Source organism: Staurois parvus, unplaced genomic scaffold, assembly GCF_062004578.1.
Source record: "Staurois parvus isolate SC_StPar_1 unplaced genomic scaffold, SC_StPar_1.0 ptg000237l, whole genome shotgun sequence".
Classification (NCBI taxonomy): domain Eukaryota; kingdom Metazoa; phylum Chordata; class Amphibia; order Anura; family Ranidae; genus Staurois; species Staurois parvus.
Genome location: NW_028318033.1, coordinates 2,732,436 through 2,747,500, shown reverse-complemented (window position 1 = coordinate 2,747,500; position 15,065 = coordinate 2,732,436). Strand labels below are relative to the sequence as shown.

Genomic DNA, 15,065 nt, shown 5'->3' with positions numbered 1-15,065 from the left:
AAGTGGTTCCTGTTGCAATTTTTTTTTCTATGTTGAATTATATCTGCGCAGCAGCTTATCAAACAATCATTCAAGAAAAAAAAAAAAAAAACCCACACACTTTCTTGAATTTTACTGCACAAAAAGATACCAAACATGTCGTTTTAAAATTGCTGCCGTTCTACAGGTGTGTGCAAACTACAGTACATAAAAATCTCCATAGGGAAAGCTTTAAAAGCCTTTACAGGTTATCAGTTTACAGATAAACATTTCAGCAGCATCTTCATTGAACTCTATTGTAGAGAAAATGCTGCTTTATGTTTAAAAAAATTCCCTGACCAAAAAATAAAGCTTCTCACAAAAGCATAGATGTGAACGTATCCCATAGGAAACCATGTTAAATGGACTGTAGGGAGTTTCTGCAAAAAGCACTAAAAAAAAAAAAAAAAAAAAAAAAAACAAAACAACACACCCCACACACTGTATAACTGCTCGGATCACTTACACAAGATAGGGAATCGGCTGCTGAAGAAAAGGGTAGTGGGATCATGTTTGTAGCCTCAACAATGATCCCTGTATAACCACATTAATAGGAGGCCGTGCATATATACATCTGGCGATATTAAGGCAGATAAATGCAGAATGCCTTATTTTCTCCCAGAACTGGGCCCATTGAAAAATGTATTTTTACATTGTGGTTGTGTTGGCCCTGCGTTGTGTAGCATGGATGGGAATGAGCCTTAACATTCATGCTCATTACTGCAAGCCGGTCAAACAGATCTCTGATGTACCTACTACACAAGACTGAACTCCCCCACATTAGAATTTTAGATATATAAAAAGTGTGTAGAATAAGAAGTACACATCAACATCTATTTGCTCGAGCATACGTTACCTCACAGTGTTGGCGGGCAGCCTGGATTTCACAGTCATGTTTGTTCTTTACAGACTCTAGGCACAACTCACGATATATCCCTAAAAACAGAATTGCAATGAAATAGAAATTTGAGAAAATGGAATTTCAAAAGAGAGAAGGGATAATGCAAGAGTAGACATACGGCCCCTTTATGCAAACACAAACGGGGAGCTTAGCAAATGAAGTAAAGCTCTGACGATTTCTATCATGTGATAGCAAAAATGATGTTTTTTTTTTCCCCCTTGCACCTGATTTGGATATTATTTACAGAGTGAAGCTTTATCACATTTGCTAAGCTCTGGGGAAAATGAGTGCAACTGCGCAGTCTATTTGCCTTTAGCAAATCCATCCCAAAAGGGTCAACTTATTTTTCAGTATCAGGCCAATGATAAAAGTAGATCATGCCCTCTGAGGTCTTTTACTATTGGTCTGTGCATCATAACTATAGATGTTCACATACATATATCTTTGTGCATTTACTTTGAATTACATTTATTACCTATATCTTGGGCAACAAAGCAATGTTATTAGCATGCTTGCAGGTTAAAACCCAAGCAAAAGCCACATCACTATGGTGTGACAGACCAGAGACGTAATGGTGGTCTATTTATGGAGATTATATATATATATATTTTTTTTTTTTTTTTTATTATATATACATACATACACACACACACACAGTCAGGTCCATAAATATTGGGACATTGTCACAATTCTAACATTTTTGGCTCTATACACCACCACAATGGAATTGAAACGAAACGAACAAGATGTGCTTTAACTGCAGACTGTCAGCTTTATTTACATCCAAATCAGGTGAACGGTGTAGGAATTACTACAGTTTGCATATGTGCCTCCCACTTTTTAAGGGACCAAAAGTAATGGGACAGAATAATAATCATAAATCAAACGGTCACTTTTTAATACTTGGTTGCAAATCCTTTGCAGTCAATTACAGCCTGAAGTCTGGAACGCATAGACATCACCAGACGCTGGGTTTCATCCCTGGTGATGCTCTGCCAGGCCTCTACTGCAACTGTCTTCAGTTCCTGCTTGTTCTTGGGGCATTTTCCCTTCAGTTTTGTCTTCAGCAAGTGAAATGCATGCTCAATCGGATTCAGGTCAGGTGATTGAACACACACACACACACACACACACACACACACACACACACACACACACACACACACACTTTTTTTATTAAATGGTGACAGAGCTCTTAGCAACCAGTAAGGATGAATGAGGCATTTATCTGTAATTGTTTGTGTATGTGGCTTTATCAGCCACACCAATTGTCAGGCTCTGTGCGAACCTTTTTAGGCTGCTTCATGCACCTAGATACACCTAAGCTTACCCTTCATGTGGCTGAGCAAAAGAGAAAAACGGGAAAACCGGCCTCAATGCCACACCATGCACTATGTTAGATTATGTAATAAACTGGATAACCCAAAAATTTGAGCCCATGAGCAATGTCTCTTTAACCAAGCTTCTAGAGCAGTGGGGGGGGGGATAAAAAAACCCACACAATCTGGGCTTAGGCATAGTTATTCCACCACAGATGTTAAAGGCAGCCTTATAAATCTGTTCAATACAGATTGCTGAGACATTTCAAGGTAATCTGGTGCTGTGTGTGCAGGCATGGCAATGCAACTCCACTGGGCATATGCCAATTTTAACAGGGATTCCAGCATACAGTTATAGAAATTTCCTTCCAAGAATTTTGTCCATACATTTCTCTATGCAGAATTTATTAAAGGGCAGTTGCTCTAGCCACCATGCACAAATACCTTGTCAAATCATAGCAACACCGCACAAGAATAAAAAATGTCCCAGTAGTTATGGTCCTCCACCCTATATACTTACCAGAGTCCTCTTGATCCAGCACTGTGTAAGTCTGTAGTGGCACTTGCCTCTGTTCCAATTCTTTCCGGGCACAGAGGCAGAGTTGGGTGGCATTGGATGCTGCTGCTGTCAATCAAATCCCATGAGCAGGGCTCGTCAACGGACACACAGCAGGGCTCAGGAGCACGCCCACATGAATGGCCCCCTAACACAGCTTGCTATGGGGAGGCGCCAGCACCACTGCAAAGAGCAGGCAAGTATACTTTTTTTTCTAAAATGATAAATTAGCCTTGCAAATGCTTAAAGCTACAGGATTAGTTTAAGACAGAACACTAGCATTTTCAGGAGACCTGACCAACAATGGCTTGCCTATTTCAATCTGCATGTGTTATGGCAAGGGCAGTACTATTACAACGCAGTGGTTCCAGCACCTTTGTATTGTTTGTAAGCATGGTACAACCTGGCATTTCCCCAGAAGACAAGATAAAGTGATGCCATATTCATGTCCAATAAAAACAATTTTATCTACCTGCCACCTTTGTCCGGATCTGCATGTTCTCCTGCAAAGCTGCAAGTGGTTCTAGGTATTCTGGAGCTTTACCAGCTATTACTTCCTGTAATTTGGCATCTACTTGACTCAACCGCTCTTTATAAAGTCTATAAATAAAAGAAAACAAAGTGGTTAACAAAATAGCTAGGTAACTGTATTCTGTATCTTTCTCCTAATTATTCATTTCCAGAAGTAAATGAACAAAAGCAACAAAAAGAGCAGACAACTGGCAATTAGTAAGGGAGGGTAAAGCATTTACTTCAGCGAAAGTGTGCTTTCTATGGCGATGAACACATCTGAATGTGAACCTTCAATTTACAGAACAAATAATGTTGTACTGTGTTAACTGTAAAATGTATCCAGGCATTTTCTAAATAAAAGATGAAATACCAGAGTACAAATGTATACATGAATGTTGAACAAGGTCACCATATAAGGCTGCACTTGGCTTCTGGAGTATCATTCTTTGTACAAAACAGTCAAAGATCAGATATCCCTGATCAGAACAAGTGATAGTCCAAATATCAACTAACTGCCTGCAACCCATCCTGGCTTTAAACCTTTCCCCTGTGCTAAGAAATATGGCTTCTATAACTATGTAACAAGGCAAAACTGTATCAGTCATCCAAGTCTGTTCTTTGTGGGTTTCACTACATTTAGATAGTTTAGTAGCCATTTGCATTTGAACAGAGAACAGTTATGGAATACTGCAGAATGATGGTTGAAAAGACAATTTGGAGGAAGCTACCTAAACAAAATAATCTGGTAGAGTTCAATAAGCAATCATTTTAAGCAACATGCCATTAACGTCACAGCTATCGTAAACTGAAGTTTCATTGGCTTGTATGAGCAACTGTATCCTACGCATATTTTTACTGAATATAGCCAAATACTTTCGATGTATTTTTAATGCACATTTTGGCACAGTTTTTTTTTTCCTTAATCAGCATTGCAGTGCATTAAGATTATTTTGGTCTTTAAAAACACATTTTTATGCGCATTTTGGCAAACCATGCTTTTGCTAGCCTCGTTTGGGGTGCTATTAACAAGTGATTGCACCGCAAGCGTGACATGCATTTTGTACCTGTTTCTGGAAGGCACACAAAAACATGTGTTTGTGCAGATTCATGGAACGCACAAGTGTGAATGGAGTGTTGAAAAATAGTCAAATTGCATGTTAAAAAGCACCAAAAATGCACATTAAAAAAAATGTGCTAACTGTGCGTAAAAAAACCGCATCAAAATGCACATTAAAAAGGCAAAACTGAAAAAGCACAATGCTCCATGCCTGAAAAAAGGTTCAAAGCGTGTTTTGGTGCTTTGTAGCGCGTGCAACATGACAAAATGTTCGGCAAAATCCATGTCCACTAACCACATTTGGTGTGCCATTAAAGTGTTACTAAATCACAACAGTAAAGTCAGTTTGTATATGCAGTAAACATGATTATACTCACTGTGGAACCTAAGGGGTTAATCCTCCACATTGTGCAAAAAGGCTGTTTGAACCTGTGTTTTCTTATCCTGCCCTTCAGTCACCAATCCATCTGCTGGTGCTCAGTTTGGTGTATATTGCTAGAGATTTTTTTTTTTTGGTGGTGGGTGCGTGCATGTGATCAGCACAGGGTCAATCAGCACTGACCAGACAGAGGGTCAAGGGTCATACAGCCTCAGAGTCAGAGGAGAATGAAAACTCCTCCAAGTTTTAACCAGCGCTTTGCTGGACACAAGTCACAAGACTGCTCTAACTGCTGATAAAAAAAAAAGGTATTTAGCGGTTTATATTTACTAAAATAATTGCATTTCCATGTACTGTGGAAGATCAGATATAGTGAATGCAGGGTCCTGGGTTTAGTAACACTTTAATAATTAGTGGTGCACCGAAATTAAAATTCGGGTGCCGTAACTGAAAAACCAAAATGCATTTGGCCGAAAAGCGCAGTTTTTAAAAATGAATATATATTTTTTGGAAATAAATACACTTTGAAAAAAACAATATATACCCCAATTGTTTAGTAAAATATGTAAGAGGATGTTAGGGCGAGTAAATAGATACCCAACATGTCACGCTTTAAAATTGTGGACGCTCGTGGAATGGCACGAAAAATTGTGGTACTTAAAAATCTCCATTGGTGATGCTTTAAAGATTTCTGCAGGTTAGCAGTGTAAAGTTACAGAGGAGGTCTACTGTGAGAATTATTGCTCTTGCTCCGATGTTCGTGGCAATATCTCACATGTGTGGTCTGAACACAGTTTGCATATGTGGGCATGGCCTACATATGTGTTCACCACTATGTGCAAGCACGGGGACACCTTAAACTTAAAAAAAAAAAAAATAATAATAATTTTTTGCACTATACCTTTTAAAAAAAATTGTAATCACTTTTATTCTTGTCACAAGAAAGGCATCCCATGTGACAAAAATAATTAGTGACAGGTCCTCTTTATGGAGAGATATGGGGTCAATATGACCCCACATCTCTCCTCTACAATCTAAAGTGTTAGATCAAAAAAAAAAAAAAAAAAAAAAACATTGATCTAGTACAAAAAAAAAAAAAAAAAGGCAGGAACTGTAAGTGACATCGCTCTGGTCCTCCAAGGGCATAGAGACGTGTGGTGGCCATCTTTCCTTCACTCATCTCTATGTCCAGTGCCAGGATCTATAGTTTAAGGTAAGACTGAACTACCGAGCGGCAGCCAGCGGGCAGGCGGCAGCGAGGGGCGGGTTTTCGGCACCTGTATCGGTGCTTTATTTCATTTCGGCCGACAGCTAAAAAGGGGTGTTTTTGGCCAAAAACGTTTCGGCCACCGGAATTTCGGTGACTCCCTAATAACGAACGGCACCCAGAAGCGCTTTGCACATTTTTGCATGAATTGGAATCGCAGGCAGAATCACACAATGCTGACCGTGATTTTAAATGGCTTAGATGTGAACAGGGCCTAAGAGTTATTTCTCTCATCAAGTCTTACTTTCTAAACCAGCAGTTTGTGAGAGAACAGTTGTGTGCTGTGATGAGAAGTGGATAACATGTTCTCTGCTCCTTAACTACATAAACCAGTATACATGAGAAATCAGCTATGATCCTGAGGATTGCAGCTTCTCTCTTTCATAAACAGACACCTGAAAGAGGAACCAAGACCTCCTATCTTTTTCGGCCAAGGAGGCTGCCATCCTAGCCTCTGATCTTTAACTGCCATGGTGCTGCACACCTAATCTGTTATGACAGCAGTCATTTGATGATTTGACAGTTTGGTTGACAGCACAAGCAAACCTAACAGCATTCCCAGAATACTGGGAATGTAACATTTATGTTTTTTAAACTGTTAAAAATTGATGGGTTTAGTTCCACTTTAAAATACATCAGTTCAGCAAATACTTACTGATCTTTAAGATCCGTAAACTGCTTTTCGAGGTTTGACATTTCATCAAGGCATTCCATTCGTCGCCTCTCACAGTCCTCATCATCCATCTCTATAAGACAAATTACATTGTTTCAATTAAAAGAAAATTCTTTGAAAGGCAAAAAAAAAATCAAAACAAACACCGCAGCAATAAACAATACATGTTAGGGTGAGAAGGGATAAAATCACTCAAAAGCCCTCACTCTAATCATTTGTACAGTTTTGTTATGCCAGGCATCTATATGGAATCATGTTAATGCTCCATAGGTACTCCATTCTGGGTGCTTCAAGTCCCTGGTTGGGACATCTACATTTTTAGCGCCCTCGCTTTCTTTTTTCTGGCTATTTATTCAAGCATTTACAGAACAGCCTTTAGGTGGTGGTAACTGGGATGCACCATATTTGGGGTGTCTATAGCAACCCCCATAGCACCTATCCTAAACAAATCCTTTATTAGTTAGCTTTCCTGATGTGCATTAGGTTGCTTTAGCACATACATGATGTTGCGGTTGCCCCGCTCTATAACCGGCCCCTGCTGGATATATGAATACAGATGATCCGTTATGTCTTTATATTTCACTATGTGAGTATGACCTGGATCCATGTAACAAAAATTATGTGACAGTGTGATGTTTTTGCCATCATGTATAATATCTGATTACATTATAGATACGACATATCCTTTTCTGCTCCCGAAGAAGGAATTTCTGAAATGTGTTGGGTTCTGTCCACATGCTACATTTTAGAGCCATCAAGCCACACTGGGCACCTAGGGTATATTCTGAATGTATTCCATAACATGCTGTTTCTATATATCTATATTTGCCAAGTATGTATTGTTTCTATGGGTTTTTATTATAAGTTTTGTAATAAAGATTGGCCTATTTAGCCTTTTATAGATATGGTGTACATATTGCTTATAATGTCCCACAGAGAGGTACTTTTGTTTTCGTTATCAGTTGTATACTAGATCTGAGCACCGTCCCAACAAAGGGTTAACAGGTTTGGAAACTTAGCTTCTTGCATTGTTGTATGTTGATAAGAGATGACTCAAGCCTCGTACACGATGAGAATAGTGGACGAGTGGTCGTCCATTTTTTACGTTTCCGAATTTGCTGGGGTGTCCCATCCCTTCCCGCTGCTTCTAAAAGCGATCCTGAGCCCAATTAGCCACAAGGATTGTTTTACATGAAAGCTGACCATCAGCTGAAAAAAACAATACCAGGATGATGCCTGCAGATGCAGGCATCATCTTTATATAACCAAACTCCAGCGACGTACCAGTATGTTCTTGGTCCTTGTTTGGCGTATATGTAACAGCAGAGAACATGGGCATATGATGAATCGGGTCTGTGGACCAATATGACCGCAATTCATTCCTTTTGTAATGCCCATGTTGAGGGTGTGCCAAAAAAAAAAAAAAAAAAAAAAAAAAAGTCTTAAATTTGGAAGCCATGATAGGTTTCCATATAAATTGTCTGGCAAGAGCTGAACTTAGGTGGGCAGCGTTGCATAGTTGTGCGTATAAATTGCTGTGGCTCACAATCAATTGATACAAATCTTCTGTGAAGAACAGCAGAGGGGCTAAACGCTAGTGCTGGCAGCAAACGGGGTTGACCCTAACACCGTTTTTTGGGGACACTAAGGGGGCACTAGTATAGTTCTGTTCGTGATCAATAGGTTGATCCATGCAAACACTATACTAGTAATGGCGGTGATCAGCAACCTATAGTGTGAGTGTGAGGGTAATCTAACGCTAGCTGGGAGGGGTGCTAACTGATCCTGACACTATCTGATGTCACTAGTGGCAGGAATACAGTGATCAGTGAATAATTCTATATACTGTACTAATAGCACTAGCTGCGTGGCGGAGCAATCATAGGGTTAAATGTGCTAATCTAGAGTGTGAGTGTGTAAGTAAAAGTAGTGATTTTACTCAGTGCGGTGTTCTCTTTTCTCCTTGGACTGACGGGGGCAGCACACATACACACTAACACATGGAAATAGAAAGCGACGTAAGGGTTTGTTCAGAACAGTCACTTGGCTGCACAATTCTGTCGGGCGGGAAGTAATTAAAAATAAAATGGAGAAATTTTTCTTCTTTAAAAAACACCTTAAAATTTTTGTACTATTCTTTTAAAAAAAAAAATTACTACCAATCGGAGAAGTTCAATGTTACCATAGTAACATACACTTTGCATTGTAGGAGCAATTAAGATTACTGCTCTGCAATGCTGGCTTTGAACGGTCATGAATGGGTTAAGTTCATGACAGTTCAAAATACTAGTAATCTGTGACTGGCAACAGCTGATTACAGGGAACAGGGTGCTGCCCATTTACCATGTGAGCTGTGGGTCAAATCACAGCTCACTAGGAAGAGAAGTAGAGCGACATACCGGTTAAGCAACACTGCACCCAAATGAAATTTACGTCCTTCCCCCCCCCCCCCACACACACACACACACAAATTGAGCTCTCTTTCGGTGGTATTTGATTGACTGTGCGGTTTTTATTTTTTGCGCTATAAAAAAAAAAAAAAAAAAAAAGAATTTTGAGAAAAAAATAAATAAATAAAAGTAATATTTCTGACTTTAAATATGTCCAGTAAAAATTAAAAAAAAAAAAATATATATATATAATTCAGTCTTAAAATTTAGGCCAAAATGTATTCTGCTACATGTCTTTGTAACATTTTTACTAGCAATGGCAGCGATCAGCGACTTATAGCGGGACTGCGGCAGGCATTCTGACACTGGGGAAAACTGACATGGTGTCCCCAACATCACCAGTGACACCAATACAGTAATGCAGAGCCATACAAAGCAGTGTGCAGGAGCTGACAGGGGAGAGATCTGTATTGTTCACACACAGGTTTCTCCCCCAGAGACACTCGGCGATCACCGGCTGGGACCCAGTGATTGGCAGACAAGGTCGCGAAAGGCAGCGTGGGTAGGGCACACACACACACACACACACACACACACACACACACACACACACACACACACACACACACACACACACACACACACACACACACACACACACACACACACACACACACACACACACACACACACACACACACACACACACACACACACACACACACACACACACACACACACACACCCTACCTGGAACTGCAAAATATATAAAAATATATATATACACACACGATTTTGTGCACACGTGCCGCCCTGTAGCAGTATTTTTGCTATAGGGCGGTGTGGAACCGGTTAAATATAAATTCTGACCCGTGTCAGATATGTAGCAGATTCAACCTGGAAAAGTAAGTATATATATATATATATATATATTTATTTTTTTTTTTTTTTCCCAAATCTAAACAATTGCTTTTTATCCAATCTAAACAATTGGCCAACTAATCTAATATGAGAATAACAGTTGCCCTAAATGAGTCCTCATAATAGAAATCATTTGTTGGATCAGCCTGATGTTTTATACAAGCTTGGTATTCTGGAATTTCAAACTTAAAGCAGAACATTACTCATAATAGCTTGATAAAAAAAATAAATGTTCTTTAGCAAGGAACATACATTCCACATTAATAATTATGATACCAAAATTAGTGTGTGCTGTGAATTGCCTCTAGTATTGTTCTGATTTCTTCTTGCTGGAGGCTGCCATATTGCTGAATCCTAGAGCCCCTGAGCAACAGTAACTATTTAGGCTGTCAATAGATTGGCCTCTACAAATACGGCATAGTGCCTAAAAGTAGAGAGCAACTGAGCATGTGCAGAGCAGAGTAAGTGTATTACTGGATTTTAAACAGTATAGATACTTTATAAATGCTTTACCTAGCTATACAAGCAAAAGGGGCCAGCCTGAAGTGATCCAGCAGGACTTAATTTGCCGACTAAAGTTCCACTTTAAAAAAAAAAAAAAAAAGTCTGCTCAAAATGCCGGGTCATCTAGGCTACCCCAGGACCTGTTTGAGAGAGTTGCGCAGGTTTATTCTATCTAATGATTTAATGCTGTTCTGTGTCCTATACGTTAAGAGCTTCCACAGCATAAATGAGGAGATGCCAGTAAGTATACTTCATTGGAGGCTGCCTACTATTTATCTGTACAGTCACTTTCATTTTTCAAGTGCTGAGAGAGAACTGCTTTAAATGTATTGAAGAGACCTGTACTGCCATCTGCTGGGTGGAAAGAGTATTGCAACAGTTTCAAGCTTATCTAGCAGTTTTAGGCAGAACAGCTGATTTAAGATGGGCCAGTGGCCATTGCACAAGCACATCAACAACACTTGTGTTTTTCCTTTAGTTTATATCTATCATATTGCTGAGTAAAACGAAAAAAAACTGCTGACAACCCCCCCCCCCCCCCCCCCAAACAGAGAAGAATCTTAAAAGCTGACGTTCATACTGCTGTAACCCCAAAGCTGTGCGACTTGCTTGTGACTTTTGTGATTTAACATTGCAGTCTATGGCACTAAAGTCACAGAAAATTAGTGCAGGAACTTTTTTTGTCACTGCGTTGCATCGATTAAGATGGCACCAATTGAAATTAATGTGTGTCTTGACTTGTCATGTAACTATGTGTTGCAAGATGCATGGTAAGTCGCAGCAGTGTGAACAGGTAACACCATTATAAATCGGTTGTAAATCCAGCTACAAAAAATAAACTGAACATTTTAGGTAACTCAGCACAACTTATTTGTGTACAATATGGCAGCAGCCTGTCATCTGTAACCCTCCCCACTTTGCTACAGGGAAGAAAAAAAAAAAAAAAAAAAAAAAGTGTTGCCATGTGCACCATATTACATTCATTCCCGGGGATTGTATTACAATCTCTCAAACGGGGACCCGGAAGTGACATCGTAATGTCACTTCCGGGTCAGCATAAGGGGAGGGGAGCGGACATGTCTGCTCTTCTCCCTTCCCTCTAGCAAACCATGAGCTGCCTCCTATTCATCCTCCTCTCCACTCTGAGCTCAGCCCAGGACTCTAGGACTTCACTGCTGGGATCCTGAACTCTTCCCGGACTCTGCCAGCACCCCCAGCATGGCCCTGATCTGTATGGGGGGGGGGGGGTGTGACGTGCTCTCTGCTGGGCTGAGATCACAGGCTCTGCACTGAGCTGCTAATTTTCCCATGTGAAATACAGCTGCAGAGCAGCTCCAGACGAGGGAGATCCTTTCCAGGCTGCATACCCATTCCACCTTAAAGGGGACCTTTGGCAGTTCACATCATTTATACAAACTGCGCATCTGGTGAGTGTGCATTTTTACTATATTCCCAGCACTTCAGTGAACAGAATTATCATCACATGGAATGTATTTGAGATCACCCGAGTACGGGATCTTCACGTAAGATTACTATCTTATTGATGACAGAATATTACCTCCACATGGACTTTTATCATATATATATATATATATATATATATATATATATATACATACATATATACACATATACATACACATACATATATACACACACACACACACACATATATATATATACACATTACAAATACTTTATTTAAATTTTTTTGCACTATATGGACTATTTGCACAATCATTGTATTTATATTATTGCTATTGGATACGATATTTAATTTACAGCGCTGCACTTTTTGAATATTTATGCTGTTGAAGGTTTCTGGTTCCCTTGTAGTGCGTTTGCTGCTGGTCTCACCTTAAGCGCTCGCTAATTTCTCCATTGTATGTATTTAAATTTTATGCGTGTATGTTATACATCTTTTTTTTTTAGTTTGTTTGGTAATTGAACGCTGCATGTATCTTTATTATAAGATTACCTATGGGTATAAGTGTCCCAACTGTGTTAACTACCACTTTATGGCCCCGTTCACACAGCCCACATGCTAAACACTCCAGCGTGCTGGCAGCTGTAAATTTGGCTGCAGTGAAGAGGCAGTGTGATGCACATTTCAGCATACTACACGGTTTCCTGGTTTTTAGGTGTTGTTACATTTAGTTGAAATGCAAAAATGTTCCCGCACAACAGCGCAGTGTGGTGACATGCAGTGCCCGTGCTCTGCAGTAAAATACAGCATGTCCGCATTTTACTGCAGCTCATTGCACCGCACCTCCAGACTGTTGCAGTGTGAACGAAGCCCAGCCTAAAACTGTTAAGACTGGTTATGAATCACATTACAATGACACTGGAAAAAGTGTATGGGATATATTAGGCAGCAAGAGACCATGTCCCTGAAGTTGATGTGTTGAAAGCAGAAACAAATGGCCAAGCTTATGGATTTGAGCGACTATGACAAGGGATGAATTGTAATGGCTGGAAGACTGGGTCACATTGCATCACAGTTTGCTCCATATGGGGCTATGAAGCCAGTCAGGATACCCATGCTTACTGAACTGGACCATGGAGCAATGGAAGAAGGTGGTCTGGTCCGGTGAATTTAGGAATGGTTTGAGGAACAACCACCAAGTAGTTTGAGGTGTTCACTTGGCTTCCACATTCTCCAGATTTCGGTCTAACCAATCATCTGTGGGATGTGCTGGAAAAATCCGATCCTCGGAGGATATACCTCGCAAGTTCTAGAATGTGGGCCCTTTTCACACCTGTGTGCTTTTGCTGCATTAAAACGCACTTTCCCAGGGTGTCATAATCCTATGTACCTGTCTACATCTGTGTGCTAATTTTTTATTTTATTTTTTTTAAAAAGCGTTGCACCCTTTTGGCCCTACTTTCCTATGGATCACTGGAAAACAGTTCATTCTGCACTCCTGTGACCAGTTTTCAGCTGACATCACTCAGTCAGTCCAGCCCTGGAAATCCACCCAAAACCCTGACTGGCAGTTGGCTCAGTCTCAGCATGCCACTCAGAGCCTGAGACAGCAGCTCTCACCCCCTCCACAGCCCAGCACTCCAGTGAGTGCTGGAGAGTCAGAGCAGAGAGCCGGAGACTGACAGTCCACACAGCTCACTGAAGACTGAGCACTGAGTGATCAGCAGTGTTTGATTGCTCAGTTCTTAGTCTTAGAAGCAGCAGGGACCTGATGCTATATCCTCCTAGGTGAGTATCAAATTTTTGTTTCCTACCCTGTACTTCTCTAAGTGCATTTTTCCGAGTAACTGTAAGCCCCGGCATCAGACACGCACGTGAGCCCCCCCGCGGGACATGGACGCGCACGGGAGCCCCCCCGCGGGACATGGACGCGCACGGGAGCCCCCCCGCGGGACATGGACGCGCACGGGAGCCCCCCCCGCGGGACATGGACGCGCACGGGAGCCCCCCCCGCGGGACATGGACGCGCACGGGAGCCCCCCCCGCGGGACATGGACGCGCACGGGAGCCCCCCCCGCGGGACATGGACGCGCACGGGAGCCCCCCCCGCGGGACATGGACGCGCACGGGAACCCCCCCCGCGGGACATGGACGCGCACGGGAGCCCCCCCCCGGGACGCAATAAGAAAAGTAAGAAAAAATTTTTTAATAACAGGCTACAAACATATTTCCACAATGTGCAGATACGCAGAGCACTGCACTGGCCCTTCGCACATGGATAGTAGTGTGTTCAGGAACCCTCATATCGGCCATGACTGCCGGAAATAGAGGATTCCAGGTGAGGAGTACTCACTCCATCACTGTCCCCGAATGAGAGGAAGACCCCATCCCCCCCCCTGCCCAGCCGTGCCCTCTACTGGGAGGAGCTGGGATAGTACTAACCCCCCTCCCCCCCCATCATTACCCGAGCTGTCTCCCTCCTCGCTGCCGCTGGAGCTGTCGGTATCCTCTTCCTCGGAGCTGCTGCCCTCATTCTCCGGGTAGTCCACCTCCATGTCATTGTGGTTATTCTCCTTCTTCTCTCGGGAATGAACCGGCATTTCCGCACCACACACCAACTACCACCACCGACTGATTTTTACCTCCCTCCGCTACGACCTCTCAACCTATTCCCACTATAGCCCCTCCCACGGCCTCAAATCCAGAACTGTGATTGCCTGGGCGCCGTCCTTCTTTCTCTGATTGGCCAGAGACGGGCCTTTCTCCTGTTCACTGCTGAGAGCGTAAGGCGGGACTTTGAGGACGAGGTGGATGCCGGGAGTTGTGGTTTTTGGATTTTCGGTCTGCGCAGAGGGGTTATGGACGGTGATGGAGGAAAGAACTACAACGTCCGAACAGCAGCGCGAAACAGCGTGGCTTTCGGGCGGCTTATAAACAGAGGGAACAGCGGGCTAGAGTAATCAAATACCCATCATTGGGGCTGTGTGGTTGGCTCTTGTATGAGGCGGGGAGATTTGTGGCGGAGGCTCACTGCACAGCCCTTTGGAGCATGCACCAAGGAAAGGGTCACTAACCAGCCATGGTTAGCCATGATCGGCCATACCATATCTGTGTACTGGCCCTTTATCCTCCTAAGTGTTC

The 15,065-nt window shown here is 42.0% G+C and overlaps 1 protein-coding gene across 1 annotated transcript in view; it reads right to left on the bottom strand.

The window, feature by feature from the left end:
* Nucleotides 1-14,584, bottom strand: part of BRMS1L (BRMS1 like transcriptional repressor) — a 32,296-nt gene extending 17,712 nt beyond the window's left edge. Inside the window, exons 1-4 of the mRNA XM_089680245.1 lie at nucleotides 14,389-14,584; nucleotides 6,666-6,756; nucleotides 3,267-3,394; nucleotides 875-954 (exon numbers count right to left, since the gene is read on the bottom strand). Coding sequence (XP_089536371.1) covers nucleotides 875-954; nucleotides 3,267-3,394; nucleotides 6,666-6,756; nucleotides 14,389-14,524 — 435 coding nt within the window. The 5' untranslated portion in view covers nucleotides 14,525-14,584. The remainder of the gene's footprint in view (nucleotides 1-874; nucleotides 955-3,266; nucleotides 3,395-6,665; nucleotides 6,757-14,388) is intronic.
* Between the last annotated feature and the right edge of the window lie 481 nt (nucleotides 14,585-15,065).